This window comes from Amblyomma mixtum, chromosome 2 (assembly GCF_055824585.1).
Source record: "Amblyomma mixtum isolate Tamu chromosome 2, ASM5582458v1, whole genome shotgun sequence".
NCBI classification, from domain to species: domain Eukaryota; kingdom Metazoa; phylum Arthropoda; class Arachnida; order Ixodida; family Ixodidae; genus Amblyomma; species Amblyomma mixtum.
Window position 1 is genome coordinate 53,422,049 of NC_143013.1, and position 20,169 is coordinate 53,442,217.

Here is a 20,169-nt window from a genome sequence, read left to right on the forward strand (position 1 = left end):
CATGACAATGCCCCGTCTCTAGCCCGTTTCACCAGAGCCCTTTGGGACTCAAGCGAGGAGCAGTTGAGCACGTGGCAGCGGTGGTGGCTCGGCAAGAGCCAGTAGGCAGGCCCGTGCATTTTCTTTTTCATCCTTCTCTCAGTAGCAACCAACCATCGCAGTCGTCCCGGCGTAACCACGCTGTGCGTTTCAGCCAGGCCATGTCGTCTGACATGCACAAGGGAAGGCTGCAACGATTCGCTCAAGCTAGGAAACGACGGCGGGCTGAAGAAACGGATGAAGTTGCTTTCGCAATTTCCGGGCTTAACCAAGCTGAGCTTCTGCCAATTTTTTTTTTTTTTTTGACGAGAGGAAAGACGCACGACGGACTCCCTGGTTCAGTGGACACCTTAATCTCGGTTTCATGTATGTGGCGTTGGTGTACACACACAAAAACCTGTTTTCGCTCAATATTGCGCACTCAGGAATGTTGAACCACAACAATTTTTGATTTCGTAATATAATGAGGCAAGTCATTTTACAATGACAGAGGTTTGTTGCAATTCGAGAAAACCCTTTATTTTTCAGACGCACACTTTCATCAGGTAGCGCTTCTTTCCCAGTCCTTGACAGTCTGCAGGAAGGCTTGTTAAATGAGCAGCGGCGGGAGATGTGTTCGAGACTTTGGAGTGGTTTTGATTGTGGATTACAACTGCGAATCGTTGCAGCCTTCCCTTGTGCATGTCAGACGACATGGCCTGGCTGAAACGCACAGCGTGGTTACGCCGGGACGACTGCGATGGTTGGTTGCGCACATTGCACGTACGGCGTCGACGGTCGCACTTTGGCCGTCGACTTTTCCCTTAATGGTAGGCGGGTGAGGGCACTGGTTGTATACGCGCCGGCGCGACGAAGCGATTCTTCGTCGTTTTTCGAGTCGCTGGATTGTTACATGCTGGACTCCTACCCCACTTTTATAGTGGGTGACTTTAATTGTGTACTCGACCCCTCACGTGATGTACGCGGCCCAGGTCAGGGTCGGCCTTTCGCCGGCGCGCGCTCCCTGCGTGACCTATGCGCGCAGTTCCGTCTTTCCGACGCGTGGGTCTCGTCGCATGGCGACAACTTCGGAGCCACATGGGAGAGGGGGAGGTCGGCCAGTCGGCTCGACAAGTTTTTGCTCCCGCCCGTTCTCGCGCCATATGTAGCTTCATGCGAGGTGCTCGCGTTTCCCGCGGGCACTCCGCGCATCACCGACCATCGACCGCTGTCAGTAATGCTGGATTTCGGCGGGTGCGCCCCACGAGCAGACTTGTGGCGAATGGATGCCAGCCTACTGACAGATTGGTCGAGTCTCACGTCGTTGCAGCGTGCGCTGGGTGCCCCGGGCGCGCGCGCTGGCTTATCAGTGCCGTGGGACGAGCGGAAGGGCGAGTGGCGCGCACTCCTTATCGCGGAAGGCCGCCAGCGAAGAGCGCGCATCACCCGCGAACTTAACCAGACGCTGGCTCGCATCCGCATAGTAAAGAGAGGCGCGCCGCTTACGTTTGCTATGCGTGACTACTATAATTTATTGAAGGCTCGTTACGAGACGCTGTTGCGGCAGTCGTCGCGCGCTGCCAGCCGAGCCCTCGTTCAGGGTAGGCCCGTGGCCGATCCGTCGGTCCTGCGGCAGGTACGCGCAGGTGCCCTCGATGAGGACGCGCCCGCATTCATCACGGAGATCGCGCTGCCCAACGGGGCCACGAGCAGCAGCGTCGCGGAGATACGCGAGGTCCTTACACGTCACGTGTCCGAACTTTTCACATCCAGTGTTGAGCGAGTGGGCGACCCCGCGTTCCGCGACGCACTCCGCGATTTTTGCCAGGGTCTCCCCGCAGTCGAGGACGAGCTCTCGCAGCAGCTCTGCGCGCCGGCGACGCCAGATGAGCTCCGCGCCACAGTAGCGGGAATGAATGCCGCCTCGGCCCCCGGACCTGACGGTATCCCCGTCAGCTTCTACGCGAAGCTATACGACGTGTTAGAGGGTCCTCTGCTCGAAATGGTCAACAGCTTTCTGACGGACGGAGCTCGACCAGAGTCATTCAGAGAGAGCCGAGTCACGCTCATCCTGAAGCCGGGCGGGTGCCCATCTGACCCGCAGGCGTGGCGTCCGATCACTCTGCTCAACGCAGACTACAAGATCGTGGCGTCACTGCTGGCGAACAGGCTGAGCGCGATTCTGCCCTCGGTGGTCAGCCCAGCGCAAACGTGTAGCGTGCCCGGCCGTTCGGTGTTTTCCGCTCTCGCACTTACTCGTGACTTGTTCACATTCACCTCGAGAGCGGGGATCCCGGGCTGCTTTGTCTCGCTTGACCAGTCGAAAGCTTTTGACCGTATCGAGCACCGGTACCTGCTGGGTGTGCTCGAGGCTTTTGGCTTTCCAGCAGCCTTCGTAGCCAGAGTCGGGCTCCTCTACTCGGGGCTTACGGCCCGCCTGTCCGTCAACGGAGCGATCAGCGCTCCTTTTTGTATTTCCAGAGGCATTAGGCAGGGCTGCCCTTTGTCGCCCATGTTTTTTGTTCTTTGTCTCGACCCACTGCTGCGTCGCATCGCCGCGAGCCCGTCCGTGCGCGGTTTCCCGCTGCCAGTCCACGGCCAGGTGAAGGTCTCGGCATACGCCGACGATGTGTCCCTGTTCTTGCGGGACGAGGACAGCTACGTAGCGTTTTTGCGGCTGTTTAAAGTGTACAGCGAGCTGTCCGGCGCCCTGCTGAACAGGGGCAAGAGTAGAGCGCTGCGCTTTGGCGCGTTCTCCTCAGACCTGTTGCGCGACGTGCAGTGGGTTTCGGCCGTGAAGGTTTTAGGGGTGTATTTCCTCGCGTCCGGTGAGCCAGCTCGCGAGACGTGGACCCGGCTGAGAGAGACCGCCGAGAAACGGTTGTCAGTGGCGGCGCGATTCCGTCTCTCCCTCACGGAGCGCGCATTTATCATCCGCGCGTCGGTGTGCGCCCCACTGTACTACGTCGCACGCGTCGCCCACCCACCCCGCACCTTCACGCGCCGTCTGACCACTTTATGCGGCTCGTTCTTTTGGGCAGGCAAGTCGGAGTCTGTAGCGCGCGCGCTCCTCCGGCTTCCTTCTAATATGGGGGGATTCAGCATTCCCCACCTGCCCACATTCTGCAACGTGCTCGCTTTGCGGGCAACCAGCGACCTGGCTAACCAGGCCGGCTACCCGGGCAGAGCGCTGCTGTCATACCTGCTCGGTATGTCGCGCACGCTTTTCTTTCCCGAGCAGAATGTCGGCCCGACAGCCTTCCAGCAGCCTCGGTTTTTTCAGCGAGTCTGCCAGACGCTCAGGTCCCTCACCGCAGCGCTGCCAGAGGTGGAGCTTTTCTCAACCCCCGCCTCTCGGGTATGCGAGCTCCTGGCCTTACAAGAAGCCCCACGGGAGAAATTGGCGCTTAGCAGAGAGGTGCGATGGCGGGACCTGACGTCGTCATCCCTTCCCGCAGACGTGCGTGACTTTGGCTGGCTGCGGGGCTGGCGGGCCCTGCCTACGGCAGATCGCCTGGCGGCTTGGGGCGTGGCCCCCTCCGACCGATGTCCGCAGTGTGGCCTTGTCGAAACCCTGCCGCATGCACTCTTTGAGTGTTCCGTTGCCAGGACATTTTGGGTCCTGATGTCGAGAATGTTTGGAGCGACCCTGGGCCCCAACTCGAGGTTTCGCGACCCATTCACACGCATACTTCTTTGCGTCGGGGCATTCGTGCTGTGGCGCCAGAGAGGTGTGGCGGCTCTGCAGGGACGACCACAGAGGGCCATGTACCCCATGTTACAGCGGGTACGTGCACGCATGTTGGCCCAAGCCTGCGTGGACCTCGTGTCGCTGGAGGAGCACCAGTTCCTTCGGCGCTGGTCCACCCGTTTCATCGACGCGAGCAAGGGCCGTGTGTCGGTACGGCTCCTGCCGTATTAAGTGTGGCGTGCCCGTGTGGTGCGCGTTCTGTTCGCGCGTTCTGTTCGCGCGTTCTGTACGCGCATTGTGTTCGCGCATTGTGTTCGCGCGTTGTGTTCGCGCGTTGTGTTTGCGCGTTGTGTTTGCGCGTTGTGTTCGCGCGTTGTGTTCGTGCGCGAGGTTTGTGCACGTGATTTGTGCGCGACGTTTTGTGCGCGATATTTGTGCGCAGAGTTTGTGCGCGTTGTTCGCGCTTTAGTTTGTGCGCGTCACTTGTGCGCGATGATTGTGCGCGGGCTTTTGTGCGCGGTTTTTAAATCCGGCGTGCTTCCCCCGCGCGTTTGGACTCTTGAACTTTCTGAGACATGTTGTGTTCTTGGACACTTAAGTTCACCGCGTGTGTATGTTTGCACCGGGCGACGTCAGTCGCTGCAATGTACCTTTGTTTTGTAGAGGGACGGACGTCCCTTTTTGTCTAAGGGTCCAATAAACTTCTCTTCAAAGAGAGTTCTGAGCAATGTTGATTGCGACTGTGGGGTCTCACAGCAATTGGAGAGTCGTGCAACCATTTTCCTGCTCTTTCGAAGGCAACCCACCCTACTGTTACTGCGACTTCTACCACTACGACGACGCTACGCCAAAGGAAAGTGTCGAAGATCTATCACTGTGAATCAAGGCAGGAAAAAATTGGTGTGGTTTAGCTCTGCTTAAACCTGGTTGGTTGCGGAAGCCTATCCTCCTCCCCTTTTCGAGAGAGAGAGGGAGAGAGAAACTTTATTGCACAAGGAATTCGGGGCACTACCCAGGGTCCCCGCACGACCCCACTGCACTCAAGTGGTTATGTTCCTAAGGTCCATAACACTGGCAGCCCGGCCGGTTGCGATGGTCTGCACGGCCGGGTCCTCCGAGCGCAGCAGGGTCTCCCAGTCCTTCCAGGTCTTGAGGTTCACTAGGTCCCGCGGGGGAGGGTCCGCCGGGCAGAGGGAAAGGATGTGGAGGGAAGAGGCGAAGGGTTCTGGGCATAGGGCGCATGCCGGAGTGGGGAAGGAGGGATGATAGTGGGCTAAGGTAAGGGGTGAGGGAAGAGAGTGTGTCTGTAGTCTGCGCCAGAGCGTTGCGTGTTTGTTATCTAGGGAGGGGTGGGGCGGGGGGTAGAGCTGGCGTGAGGCTCTGTACGCCTGCGTCAGCTCGCTGAATGAGTGCATGCGCTCCTTCGTGAATCCCCGATTTGAGGGCACCTGAGCCGGTTTAAAGAACCTCGGGCTAAAAGGTTGGCGGCCTCGTTTCCGGGATTCCCGGAGTGCGCGGGCACCCATATCAGCTCCACTTGGCGGGGCGGGGGTGCATCGGGCGAGTCTAGTATGCCGAAAGCAGGGACATGGACTCGGCCTCAAGCAAAATTTAGAATCGCAGTTTTAGAATCACTTAAAATGTACCGGACTTCCGTGCGGGTGATAGCAAGTGCAATGGCGGCTTCCTCTGCAGCTTCTGGGGAGGTGTCTGGAGGGAGAGGTAGTGTGCCCTTACAAAAATGACTTTTGAGCTTCAGTTGACGCCTTGTTGAGCTCCTGTTGAATCAACTGGAAACCAACATGAACTCAATGTATGTTGAGCCTACTCAACACCTGCTACACGGAATTTTTGTTGAGCGTAGTCAAGAGATTTACTGTTGAGCAATTTCTGTTGGATTTAAGTTGAATCATCTCAAGGCAGCCGTTTCTAAGCCTAACTAAATGAAATCATTTCGACATTCATCGTGTAAACAGAACCTGATCACATTACACACATTAAGAACGCATGCAGCACCCGTTAAAACTCTCATAAACCGCTCAAAGTCATTTTCTTGCATAGAAAAAAGTGCACTATGCTCATTCAGGCATACCTACTTTGGAGGATTCGTATGTGCTCTCATAAAAAAGGGCGCTTAATTAATGCTTTAATTAAGTTGTTTACGAATAAATCAAGGTCGTCAAATAATAGACCGTTGCATATGAACTTCATTACTTCTACTACACATAAAATAAATAAATATTAAGAGTAATAACTGACATAACTTTGCTCATCGGCAGGCCATAACCTGCGCAGGTCCGGACACCCCTGAGTAGGACTATATAAGAGCGAAGCCGAGGTTGCACTAAAGATCAAGATGAACTCCAGCTGTCAGTTCTTCCTATAGCCTCGTGTGCAGTACTGTCCCATGCTCTTTATCTGATGGATGTGTATGTATATGTATGGATGTGTATGTATATATATATTTATATACATAAGTGTTTGTGCGTATGTGTGGAGCGCTACGTCACAGGGGGTGATGGCTTCCCGAAGTTAACGAGAAATCGCAGCAATATGAATATACCGCCGAAAATTGCATTGGTAGTCGGTCCATCTGGCGCAATACGAATGCATTCCCAGGATTTTTTGCTGTTTTACCCCAGCCAAGATTCAGAATGGCGTGTTGATTCACTCCCGTAATTCCAACATGAATTCAACATGAACGCAAAGCAGAAATTTCATTGAGAATGCTCAACTCTAGCACAGTGGCCACTTTTCCAATGAGTTTCAACTCGGCCTCAACAATTCACCAACACTACCCAATCCTGGTCACAACAAAAATTCAACATGGCGTGTTGAGTCTGCTCATGAGAACTTCAACACTGTCTCAAGAAGCATTTTTGTAAGGGTGAGAAGGGCGGATAAAGAGGAGTCCACCACAGCTGCTGTCGCTTCATCACCCGTGCAGGCAGCGTCCACCCATACGGCATGCGGCTCGGGGCCGTACGCTCGATGGAGTGCCTTCGCTAGGGCTCTGCGGCGCTGCTCATGGTGGGACGGGTGCATATTCCTCGGGAGCGGCCTGATGAGGAGCTCCTGGTGAAGGGGTCGTGGGATGGCGAGGAGGGTTGGGTCGTTGGCCGGTATTCTGATTCCGAGGGAGTCCAGGATATACCGACCTGTGGAGGTCTGTGTGAGCCTGATGTATTGGGCCTGTCGGTGGGCCTCCACCAGTTCCCCGATCGTGTTGTGGAGGCCCAGGCCTAGGAATCTGTCTGTGGGTGTGTTGAGGGGAAGATGAAGTGCTACTTTGAATGCCTTGCGAATCAAAACATCCAAAGCATTTATGTCATGTTTGGATAGTTGTAAGTATGGGGTAGTGTACAGCACACGGCTGAGGACAAAGGCATGAATGAGGCGACATAGGTCGCGCTCCTTCATGCCTCTGTGATGTCCCGAAACCCTTCGGATGAGGTGCGATATCGCGCCTACAACCTGCTTGAGTTTCTTGAGGGTGGTGGTGTTTTTGCCATCGTTCTGGATGTGCAGGCCCAATACACGGAGGCTGCCAACCTCAGGTACCGGGTCACCATTCAGTTCAATGGCAATGGGGGAGCGGGGACAGCGGTGGTTCTTAGGACGGATGAGGAGCAGTTCGGACTTCTCTGGGGAGCAAGACAGTCCGATGGTCCGTGCGTAATTTTGGGTGAGTGTGGCTGCTTCCTGTAAGGTGTTCTCTACGCCGCCGTCACTGCCGTGGGTGGTCCACAGGGTGATATCGTCGGCATAAAGAGTGTGCTTCAGGTGGGGAATAGTTGCCAATTTTCGGGCGAGGGGGATGAGTGTAATGCTAAAGAGAAAGGGGGAAAGGACGGACCCTTGAGGGGTGCCGATACTCTGAAGCGTGTAGGAGGGGGAAGACAGAGGGCCGAAGTGTATCTCAGCTGTGCGGTCAGTGAGGAATGCTTGAATGTAGGCATACGTGCGCACACCCACATTCAATGGGGATAGGGCAGTCATGACCGCCTGATGTTCAATGCGATCAAAAGCTTTGGAAAGATCCAAAGCTAAGACTGCCTTGGTGTGACCTGGAAGAAGCGGGACGTTCGGCCCGTTCTTCTGTTTCCTCGGCACGTCTTCGTCTCCTAGCTTCATTCCGTACAGCACTGCTGGACTCACATTCTGAACTTGAAATGGCTTGCTTAGCGGCTTCTGATTCTCGTCGATTTCGCAGACGTCCTTCTCGCTGTTCTTCTGTTTCCTGGGCACGTTGTTGCCGCTTGGCTTCATTCCGTTTAGCCAGCCTAATCCCAGCTTCTGAACTCGATACAGCTCGTTTAGCTGCTTCGGCTTCTCGTCGTTTCCGCAGTCGTTCTTCTCGTTGTTCTTCCGTTTCTTGGGCCCGTTGTAACCTTTTTCTTGCATTCTTCCTAGCTTGCTTGAGTTAAACTGTTCAGAAGGAGTAGAGCAACTGGATTCAGATATAGACTCTTCGTCGGTGACTTCCATGGCGAGGCTTCTCGAGGAGCGCCGCACGACCGGCTCCTCCAGGCTGCGGTGGAGAGAGCAAGCATACCAACGGAAAGGCTGACTTCACACCATCTGTTAGGCGCTGCGGCGGCTCCTCGACGAGCAGGGGGGTCCACGGACCACGCGACAAGCGGTTAGACCTGGCGTAGTATTGCTTTTGCAATAAAAAAATTATTTGCGGTTCAGCTACTGCTGAATCTGGTTAGAGCGCGAAAGCTATGGCGTATCGGGCAGCTATAACGGCTTGGCGTCTGTAACGTTGAGTGCTTTCCGGACACTGTATCGACAGCGCACCCAGCCTGCCACCCTGACAGGTGGCAGTTAATGGTTGACCGCGAGAGTCTGGTCACCCAATGAACACTGCGGGCAGTGGTTATGGCGCTCGGCTGCTGGCCCGAAAGACGCGGGTTCGACCCCGGCCGCGGCGGCTGAATTTCGATGGAGGCGATATTTTACGAGGAGGTCGAAACTGGCACATGTTATAACCGCTTATGGCATTCATCCTTTCTCTACGGGCCAATGAGCCCGGGGACCAAGCGACCTCGGCAGAAACAATTCATTAACGCGCATGCTATAGAAATATAAACACATGTACGTTGGACTGGGCTGCGAAAGGAAGTTGCAATAACATTCGGGAATAGAAACTTCCTTTTAATTTCAGCTTTGTCTAGTGCCCCGCGTCCCTTTGTAAATAAGTGAGGCGCTCAAAAGCCCCGTAGGTTGAGTTACAAAATAAGTATGAACTGCTTTCTTCCGAGTGCTGTAACATGGAGACAATGGACATTATAAATACCTCTGTGCAGCTTAGTTGGCATTAGTTGCATGCATCTGCTTAACAAAAGCTAGCTCACCTTCACTTACAGACCGCGCATCATTAAACAAAAAAAAGAGTGGAATATTTTAGCTATGCGTTATCTAATCAAGCCTGCGTTGCAAATGACAAAATGCTTTGAAAGACAACTCACGTGGAAACAAAAATGCATTGAAATGCGTGAGTGCATACACAAAGAACGAATCATCCTGTAGTTATATTTAAATGATATAACAGACATTTGATAAGCAGCATTTCATTTACTGGCGACGCTCATTCTAAGGCCTGCTTTTCCTATTTTTGTGCACCAGAACAGTAATGCAGTTTCCAATGCTGCGTGTCGTATTCATTCTCGATTTGCTTGAAAGTTCTTCGAATTTACTATAGTTCTCTGTGGTTTCTACGCGGCGCACCGTTTTAATAAAATCTCTATGTGACACGATTTCACTACTGATACGGCGACGGGTAAAAAGCAACCTAATAAAAGTCATGCGGTGCGTTGGCGACTGCACGAAAGGCTTTATTTCTGGAGATGTTGGCGATATTAGTGGCTGTAGTGAAAGGCTGGTGGCTGTAGTCAATGTAGTTTCATCCTGAAATAGCTTTCAGTAGCGTAAGGGCGGCATCAAAACGTAATTGCATACTCCTTTATTGTTTAAGAAAGAAAACAGTTTTGTAAGATTAATAGTAAGGCAGAATTTATGTGAATTAGAGCTTTAAAGTAAGTGGCCGATTACAAATAATATTGGGAAGAGACTCGAAGGTTGTAAGCAAATATAGATTATATGTGTGGGAGAGTTGGCAATCGTTGAAAAGCGTCATCTAAGCTCTTTGCAACGAGTTGGGGTCATCAATACCATATTATATCCTCCAATGCGAAGCACACACATCCCCGCTGGTATCGTAAATTTTCGTTTTGATGACCGCCTAGAGAACTTTCCACATTACACTCTTCTCTCCACTGATGCCTCCAGCAACTGGGGGAAAGCAGCGATAAAATATTCGCAGGATCTGGCTTGGAGGTATTCCGTCCGCATCTGTGGTTACATTCCTGCATTGCTTGCACAGTTCGGGGCTCTTGATATTGCTTTACACAACATTTCCTGATAAGTATCACATGTTATCATCCTCGCAGATTGCGTCTCCGTTTTAGTGTCTTGCCAAAAGTCAAAGAAAAGCTGTTTCAAATCGTTCCGTAATGCTTCGTGTTCCATACCCTATGAGAGAACTCCGTTTTGTACCTTGTGCCTGGGTACCTTGGCTATTCTGGTAAGATCGGCTCTCAGCGCCCGTGTAATATTTCCCGTCCCTCATTTCATTCTGTTTTAGGTGTTCCGTTTCCACCAGTCGCATTATCTCTAAGCCAGCAACCGTGATGCGTTAGTCAACACCGCAGATGTCAAGCACTTGAAATGTCATGCTACGAAAATCACCGAAGTGTGACGTGTTAATGAAGCTTTTGCGCTGCAGATTCCGCTGCCAAATCTCGTATATAGTTATCCAGATGCGGTTTCGGTACGACAATACTTTGCGTTATGCGCGGGGATGTTGAATCAATATAACATTTTCTCCTCCCTTGGCACCGGTTCGCACTTCTGGGAAACACTCATCTGGATGCCCCCCTCTAGTGGTTAGTGCTCCTTCCGTCACATTTAGCTCGCCTTTAGTTCGATGCAAGGGCCAAGGGAATCGCGTGAACTGGGCTGTGCGTATACCGTATTTTGCGTTTTTATCGTAAAGACTTTCAAAATTTTTCTTCCCTCAACCGCTGGCTCGTTTGCGGTGAAACTGCACACAGAGCTTGCGTATTATGGTAACTTTTGTATCGTAGCAAGTTTTACAACGGTACTTACTTAGTTGAGCCGTGCATGATGCAAAAGCGTAATCGTCTGCGTCGAGATCGGCGTACCGAAACCGAAAACACCGAGTTTTTACCGAAGGGCGGCAGTAGCGCCATCTGCCTTCCACAACGAAATTAAACAAGAAAAAAACAGCTCAGGACTGCGCGACGCGACGTTGTCCTCCGACGCTTTAGGAGAGCCACGAAAGCAGACGATATAAGCTGAATCGGTTAAAGTCATTGGACGAAAAAAAGACGTCAAACAATATTCTTTTAACGACACAGCCTCGTTAAAATAGTTGTTTCTGGCATTTTTTCCGCTCAGTTGACCGAATATGTTCGAAGCGCTTCAGTTGAAGCAGACGAAAAGGCTGGAATTGCGTATTCAAAGGGCCCGCGCTCTTTGCAACGCTCGCCTTGGCGCCTTTTGACGCTTTCCACTGCAGAAGACAGATGGCGCTACTGCCGCCCTTCGGTAAAAACTCCGTGTTTTGGGTTTCAATACGCCTATCTCGACGCAAACGATTATGCTTTTGCATCATGCACGGCTCAACTAAGTAAATACCTTTGTAAAACTTGTTACGATACAAACGTTACCATAATACACAAGCTCTGTGTGTAGTTTCACCGCAAACGAGGTAGCGGTTGAGGTAAGAAAAATTTTGAAAGCCTTTACGATAAAAACGCACAATACGGTACATTCACGACTGCATTGATGGTGCTTGAAGGCTCCTTCGTGAGCTGTATTTGAAAATTCCTCGCCATGCTTAAATATTTCTGCCTTCTATATTGTTTTATTTCTCTATTAACATTTCCAACTTTCAATCACTGACCTATTCTTTATTTCGACCACGTGCCTGTATTCCCCTTTGAATAGCCTGCGCGATTTCCCTTGGCACTCATCACCAAACCCCGGCCAATCACCGGACGGGGCCATGTCTAGTCAGGTCAACAACAATCTGGTAAAGACGCGGCGCAACAGGCTGCGACGATGGCCGTGATGCTTAAGAAGCAGGGCAACGAAGCGGATTTGTTATATACAGGGTGTTTCACCTAAGACTTTCTGCAATTTTTAAAAATAAGCTATTCGAATTAGATGCGCGCTTTTTCTGGCATAGCATTGTCAGTGGTGTAGTACATCATAATGCAGATAGGACGTGCTAACTAGCAGGTTTGTTAACCAATATTTAATAGTTAACTTTTAAACTATTACCGTTGGGCTCCTTAATTATTGAGAGGCATGTAGCTCATCGTAAGTGATGTCCATATCCGTTTTTATAATTTCGAGAACGCGATTATCCTCGGCGCTGTGGCCCAACAAATTTTGGCTATTTCGACGAGTTACGTGCACTGGAGAGGTTGCTTTGCCTGCAAGCTTCTCAAATCGCATGTATTTTGGCGCGATGTAGGCGAAATTTGTTGGGCCACAGCGCCGAGGATAATCGCGTTCTCGAAATTCTAAAGATGGATATGGATATTTCTTACGGTGGGTTACACGCCTCTCAATAATTAAGGAGCCCAACGGTAACAGTTTAAAAGTTAACTATTAAATATTAGTTAACAAGCCTGCTAGTTAGCACGTCTTAGCTGCATTATGATGTACTACACCACTGACAATGCTATGCCAGAAAAAGCGCGCATCTAATTCAAATAGCTTATTTTTAAAAATTGCAGAAAGTCTTAGGTGAAACACCCTGTATAGCATTGGTTCAAATCGCACTCGAGGCTGAAGTGTTATTGCGCAAATTTACCCAACATTGCAAACAACCTGCTCTGCATGATCGGAACCTTCAGGTTCTATGTTATTCTCGCGTTACCCGGACATTTACCTCATAGTCTGCTGCGAAGTTAATGAATTACAATTTCAGTCAATTAAAGCATCATATGAAGGGACGACACGGCGTGGAAATGTCCCAGCAATACCTTGGCGCCTACTCGCAGCTCTGTCATCAGCGGTCACCCACAGTGGGAGATGAATTGAAAACAACCACAGTGCAAGACGAGACAACACCACTCAGAAATCATTAAAAAGACCTTTATTTAAAGTGCTATAGCACACCAGCTACACCAGAAAGTAGCAGCAAAAGATGCTGTTTCGCCCATACACAAAATGATAACTTAAAACGGGACAAAAATTACCAGCACCATGAGTTCCGTGTCAAGCAGCTGGGGAGGCCCCGTTGTTGTATGGAAGATATATTTGCACTGCAATGTGTCACACAGCACGGCGTTATATTTCGGCTTCAGGATCACCGCGATTACGGAACAATATTGGCCTGAATTTGCAAAGGGGCTAAAAGTATTTCATGCCTAAAAACCCTGTCATGCCGAGCGACATGCTGATTCACTGCTGTAAAATTGATCATTTACTATTTCAATCCTTTAAAACATCACATGACGGGAAGGTGGAATCCGTGTGCAAATTCCCAAGGAATACCTTCACAGCCGCGGTCGGCCTACAGTGTCGCGTGAATTGAAGACAAGTGCACGGCAACCACAAGGCAAGACGAGAGAGAACAAAACAGCGAAATGATTAAAAATAAAGCTTTTATTTACAGTGTTTTAAAAACTGCACCAGGAAGTAACAACAAAAAATGCTGTGTTACACATACAATATAGAATAGCGCGGTACAGGAAATAAAGTTAGAACAGCACTAATTTTGATGACAGGCAGCCGGGGAGGCCCCGTTGTCACATACAGCCTACACTTTGCACTGCGGCGTGATGCACAGCACGACGTCAGATGTTGTATATGCGCTGCGTGTTCTTGCGGACTGCCGAAAGAACGTCCTCCACTTCGATACCTCGGAGTGAAGCAAGCCGGGTGGCCACGTGTATTGCCATTCCAGGGTGGGAGGCTTTGAGGTTTCCCGACTCCTGAAAGAACACATTGAAAGGGAAGAGGTGACTGAACGGAAAATGGGTGTATCTGGCGAGAAAACAAGGCCATACATGTATTATTATGCGTTACAGGTATTTCGTAACAATGAATCTGCTACACACGTCCTCTTATATTCTGAGGGACCCATCTAGTGGCTCGAACATTTAGTCGCAAGGAAGACCCACGGCTGTACTAGCAGTTAGTCGGGCGCGCATTGAGAATCACTTTTGACCGCAGCAAAACGTTTTGCATGGGACTAAAGATGGCGCTATGCTACTGTACGACATAACCTGTGCCATAAAAAGCGCATGCAGGCGAATCTGCTAGCAAACACGCGAATGCATGTATTACTGCACTGTGTGTTTCGCGGAAATGAAGCTACTGCAGCGGGTGTCCTGTTACATTTTTGAGGACCCATCTAGTGCTTGGTAGATGCAGTCACTGTAGGAGACCCACTGCTGCTCTAGAAGGTAGTTTCGCGCCCTGAAACCACTGAGAACTCATTGCCACCGGAGAAAAAAGAAAAGCATGGCATGTTAATAAAGACGATGCTATGCCACTGTACGATACAATCTATACCGTGAACAAACTCTGGAGCAGAAGTTGGGGAAAACAGCTGATCTTTCGTAAGTTTTGTGCCCACTGTTCAATACTGGTGGCTGCTTATAGCGAAATCCTTAGTCGCACCAGCCATCTGCCTCAGCGGACAAACGACAAACCATGGCGAACAACATGAAATTGAACGGCGTACAGGTAGGGAAGTTCCCAGTTTATCACCTCAAGAAGTACTCACCGATTTTGGAAGAAAATAAGGCGCATCCGTCTCAATCAACAGCCGATCCAGGGGGATCTTAGTGGCTACTTCGACGACACCTCCGGCGTTTGGGAATCCCACGAGGGGGGTGAGCCCCAAGCAGAGGTTGGGAAACTCTCCAAGCCACTGCTGGGCTTCCCGCCAGCCACCTGTGAAACAGTGGCGATGGATCGGGTAGTCCGTAGGGACCATCTGCGGAACGGGACGGCAGATGATACACGCCATTAGAAAAGAAAAGTCACAAAGCGACCGGACTGTTCTAGCCACGCGCGCAATGATAGTAACCGGGGCTTTCTGCTGGGAGAAGTTGCGATTGAAGTGCAGATCATCGTCATCATCATCAGCCTGACTACGCCCACTGCAGGGCAAAGGCCTCTCTCATGTCTCTCCAACCAACCCTGTCCTTTGCCAGTTGCGGCCACTGTATCCCCGCAAAGTGCAGATACAGTGAATGAATGTTCTGTGATCTGTAGAAGTGCTGAGAAGTCGGCACGCCACTATGCGACCGATACTGAGTATAAATGGGTAGCCCTGCATAGGGGTTCGAGCGAGATGATTTCTGCCGGATTGTAATACCAACGCTTGTTAGCATGAGATAAAAGGTGAATCATAAAAGCTAGTATTGTAACCATTTATAGTAGCCAAGTTTCAGACATGTGGAACCTCCTGCTCCACCATGTTGTATAATGCTATAAGGGATATTCGAATGCCCCTTAGTAACAGCCAGGATACCCAGCAATGCAGGATGAAAGCATTATTCAGCGGGAAAGCGATTATGAATGCAACTTTTCATATAGTGTAACTGTCACTGTGACAATCAATATATACGCAGATCACCATACGGCAGACGTATTTTTTTTATGTTAAGAGATCTGCGATCGTGAAAAGGGTTCCCCACTGGTTTTCTGTTGCAGACTTACCTGTTCGATACGATCGTAGTAAACACTTAAAAAAGATTTCGCTACATATCAGACGAATGGACCAATGACATCAATAATTTCATAAGAGTATCTGACAATATCCTAATATTCAAAATTTTTGTCCAAGACAGCTGCACTTGATGAGGTTTTAAATTTGGAAAACAGGATTAGCCTCGGCGCTGTGGCTCAATTAGTCTCGGCCACATCTCACCAAAATTCGAAAATTCCGCGCCTGCTGTGCACGTACAGCGACGCCTGTAAGTGACGTCACATCGCGGCGCATTTGTATGCCACGTGACCTTTATTGGTGAGCGTGGCTTTGGGCGCAGATACACGATTCCTGAATTTGGCAGTAATGGCCAAGAATTCTGAGCCATGGCACCGAGGCCAAACGCGCTTTCAGAAATCTAAAGAACCGGTGTGGATGTTACCAGAGTCTATAAAAGGCTAGATTAAAATTTCGGATCGGAAACAGGCGGGAAAATAGAATAGTGAAAAAAGCAATTAATAAAAACAGACTAGCTGACTATAGCCAAAATGATTCTCCTATTTTTCGATGTCAAGAACACTAATGTTACTATGTCGTCGAAGCCATCTGAATGTCTAAAAATTCTACTGCAAACATCCTGTATATCCGGCATCATTACAGTGCATTGAAAGAATGATGGACTTTAGGTTGCATTCAGGATTTAGGGTAGCCAGGAATATAGTGTACCTTTTTGAGGATGTCGAGCGTGTCAGCCGCAGAGTCGCGAGAGTGGATGATCAGCGGAAGGCGCCCATTCAGGGCAAGACGTACCTGCCTCTTGAACACGCACTTCTGCTGGTCACGTTCACAGTTGTTCCTGTACAAGCGAGATGAGTGTTACAAGCAGAAAACGACACACGCATAGAAACTAGGATGCGTACAGGGGTCCCTCTGCGGTGCGCTAGATGGCAATAGCCACCGCAGTAGGGTAAAAGAAAAGCTTCCTGACGGAGCGAGGAAACACTATAGCACACGTGAATTTCGACCAGGAAATTGAGTCAGGTGATTGTAGCATTCACAGCCTCGTGATCAGAAGAGACTCAAAGTGTTTTCATCCGAGCATGGTGGCTACTAATACCTCTGTCAAGCGCACAAGTTAAGGGCCCTTGCGGGGAGTGCGCTTCGACGCCTCTAATTAGAATTTAGACTTCGCGGTGCTAAACGGGAAGGGAAAGTGCACTCGCGGTAAAAAAAAAAAAATAATTCTGAATTGACATGAGCGAAGTTTGTGAATAGGTTGACGAAAAAGAAAACTTAAAAATGGACTCTTTGGCGTGATAGCCCAAATAAAGCGAGGCTAAAGAGTTACTAACAATGAAAAAAAAGAGAAATAGAACAGAAGGTAAGAATATTCAGAATAAGGTGACGGCGTGCAGCGGAGTTGCATCTGATCGCGTTCCTTTGTTGTGTTGCTTCGCTTGTAGCCATAACAAATAGACGTTTTTTTATTTAAAAAGTCTGAGAACAAGTAAAATGAACTTGTGAGTACAGAGGGCAAAACACATGCCTAGAACGACCGAACTGTGTGTTCAGCTGACCCCAAAGTAACCGAGACCAGGAAGGCCAAATATGACGATTAAATCCTATAAGTTTAACTGCACATGCTTACATCCAGACCATTTTTTCAACGAAATGTTATCACTTCTAGACTTGTTCTAGACAAGCGCTTTGCCCTGTGTACTTGTTATACACCATACATGATGTGCCTTCAAGGTCGCTGATGTCGACGTTGCGTACTTGGCCCTCAAAGGGCGTTCCCTTAATGCACTCTAACCGGAAAGGTCTCTTCCGCGAGTGACACTCCATTGTCGATGTTTACATTTGAGAATGTGCACTCAACTTGATCGTTTCCGGCCACAGATCAAAAACGCGCAGCACAGCACATATAAACTTTAACTTAAACGTGGCAGCCTAGGCTGACATGATCGCTCTGAGGTGTTGCTCTATCCGTGCATTGATCGTTGTGAGTGCGATAGAAGAAGCATTTTGCAAGCTCTCGCACTCACCTGTTAGAATAATCGAGGCCTATTTCTCCAAGGGCGACCACTTTTGGATGTTCCAGAGCCACGATGAGATCGTCTTCGACCTCCTCCGTATAATCGCGGGCCCTGTGGGGATGGCACCCGAACGCACCCCAGACGCCTTGCTCCGTCAAGATCTTCTGCCACACGTGGCGCTGCAGGGATACCACAGAATGAGCACATGGCAAGGAGAAACCGGGTGTAAGCTGGTTCATGCCAGTCCCAGCGAATGCGAGTAACGTATCAAAGATGGACCATATGCTCAGCGAAAGCTGGCAGTGGAGAATGAGTACTTAGCGACATAACATCGCACTTCCGAACCACAGCGCTTGTTTTAAAAAACGCGCCTACAAGACAGCAAACCACTGAGTGCCTTCCCAGCCTTCACGGAGCTAGGAACAAAGCAAGGACTATGCACCGCTGCTTTCACGCCTAGGAAACATAACAGCTCAACTTAATTGGTAATCGCATGAGAGAAACGCGCAAAGCAACCAGAACTTCGAGCCTGACAAATAACGGCGGTGGGACGCTCCTTGTGGAAGCCAAGAACTAGCATCGAGATTTCGTCTGAAATAGTACCTTGCGAAATGTCGATGGGTCGCAGAAGTTAGCCACGCAGGCTTCGTAGCAGTCCGGGTAGGTGTCGCGATGTTTTACGCGGAACTGGGCGTACGAGCCGCGGTGACCCACTCTGTTGAAAAGGAAGTCGAGATGGCAGTGGGTGTCCACAAGGCCCACTCGTGATGACAACCGGTAAGGCCACTGCTTGTTTGGCTTGAGGATGACATTCGTGGCTGTTGTCGATTGGTTGTCCCAGCCGACAAAACCGTCGTTGCAGCAGGAATCAGCGAGTGGCTGCTGTAGCGCCATGATAGTCAACCTGCGCAGTTTTTGAAGAGAATACATGCACCAAATGCTTCTTTATAGAGACTTTATGGAATTTTTTAGAACTCTATAATCAAGAATCAGCCGACGGTCGGATATAGCTAACATGACAAAGCTCTTCGTGCTCAAGTTGATATAGCAGTCTCGGCGACGGACCACCTAAGTTGTCGAGTGAACACATTATGGACAACAGCGTAAAACTGGGCGTAGCTTAACGCGTGACGTATGCGGTGAAAGCAGGGCCTCCGCTCGGTACTTTAGTGCAGCAACGGCTCCTGGTATTTAGGTGATATAGCACTTGGTTGGTGAAAAAAAAAAACACTTTACTCACCCGTGCGATGCTTCCAACAGTCCAAACAAAAGCTGCGTTGGTGACGATCAGCGCGTATATCTCCGCTTTTACACTGCTTGGTCGAGAGCACCGAAGAGGGGAGCGACCTGTCCGCCTTCTCGAAGAAAGTCCGACTGCCGCCGTGCGTGGAAGTGAAGTACCAAGGGGACCATGTGACGGGAGAGGAGGCTGAGCGATCTGCTGGTGGAAAGGAGGAACAAGTTCCTCTGTGGAGATGACCCCTTTCTCCTTTATCACTGCATCTCTTTGTCCGTGAATGAGGTCACCTAGCTTAGCTTTTTCCTAGTATTTCGACCATGGCCGCACCTATATGAATCATGCACTAAGGTATTTGTTTGGGCTAATCGGTACATTGTTAAAACTGAAGGAACAGCGCACGAAACACAGGACTAAGGAAGGAACAAACACAGCGCTGAATGAATCATGGCTGACTGCCATCAACGAATTTCTGGAATGTACAGGAACAACTCACACCTGCTGTTATCTCTCGAAGGCCCAGGACAACAGGCTTCTCTTTCGCCAGTCTCCTGCACACGTTAGCATGCACTGCAGAGCCTTATTCAAAGGTACATTTTATTGCACCCCCCCTCCCTTTACCCAATCGCACAGACTGACCTGGAAAAGAATGCGCCCTGTTTTCGCCTGCGGCACAATACAAGGGGGAGGAAGTTTCTTGCACGAGAGCAAGTGGCTTTCCTTAGCGTTTCCTTTTAAACGACTGCTTATTACATTCACCGGAAGCTTACCATGCATGAAGAAAGAATGTGGCTGGCTATAACCAGTCCTGAGCATGTCACCATGGTAACTGAAGTAAAGCAAAAGCAAATTTGTTTCTGAAAAAAAGGAAATGGCGCACTGTCTCACTTATCTCGACGGACACCTTAAAGGGACACTGAGGAGAGCACTATTAATATATTTTTTATAGCAAAATCCGATAGTTCGGCATGTCATGGCTTTGTTGCCACTTGGCCGGCAGCGAAAAATGCATTTATTTCTAAGAAATTTGGATTCGAAGTTGAAAAGGTTTTTCCCGCCGCTGTGATTCAAACTTGGGATTCGGCTATGACGACAGAGGACTAAGTGACGTGAAACATGACGTGACATGACGTAACGCAGACTCCGTGATTTCTGCCGGCCAGCAGTGCGGCCCAGCAGCAGCCGAAAAGAAAGCTACCGCCGGCGGCCGCACGTTGAAGGCATCTATCGGCTATTGCGGCCGTCGCTACAGTCGCTTCGCTTACGTTTGCACCGGCGTTTCGCGAGCGTTACGATGGATCTCGTTCTCGAAGTCGTCAACGAAGTTCTCGCAAATAGACACCTTTAGCATACCGTGTACCTTGATACCGCTAGCGGAATACCGGGAGCCCGCCTAACGCCGGCGAGCAGGCGCTGATTGGTC

The 20,169-nt window shown here is 50.1% G+C and overlaps 1 protein-coding gene across 1 annotated transcript; it reads right to left on the reverse strand.

Annotated features, from left to right (window-relative positions):
* Positions 1 to 13,608: 13,608 nt before the first annotated feature.
* On the reverse strand, positions 13,609 to 18,403 carry LOC149359377 (3'-5' RNA nuclease TATDN2-like). Its single transcript, XM_089567658.1, has 5 exons — positions 18,113 to 18,403; positions 17,519 to 17,688; positions 16,200 to 16,329; positions 14,544 to 14,756; positions 13,609 to 13,746 (listed from the first exon to the last, which is right to left on the reverse strand). Exons 1-5 carry the CDS (start codon positions 18,401 to 18,403, stop codon positions 13,609 to 13,611), a joined length of 942 nt encoding a protein of 313 aa, XP_089423784.1.
* Positions 18,404 to 20,169: the final 1,766 nt, after the last annotated feature.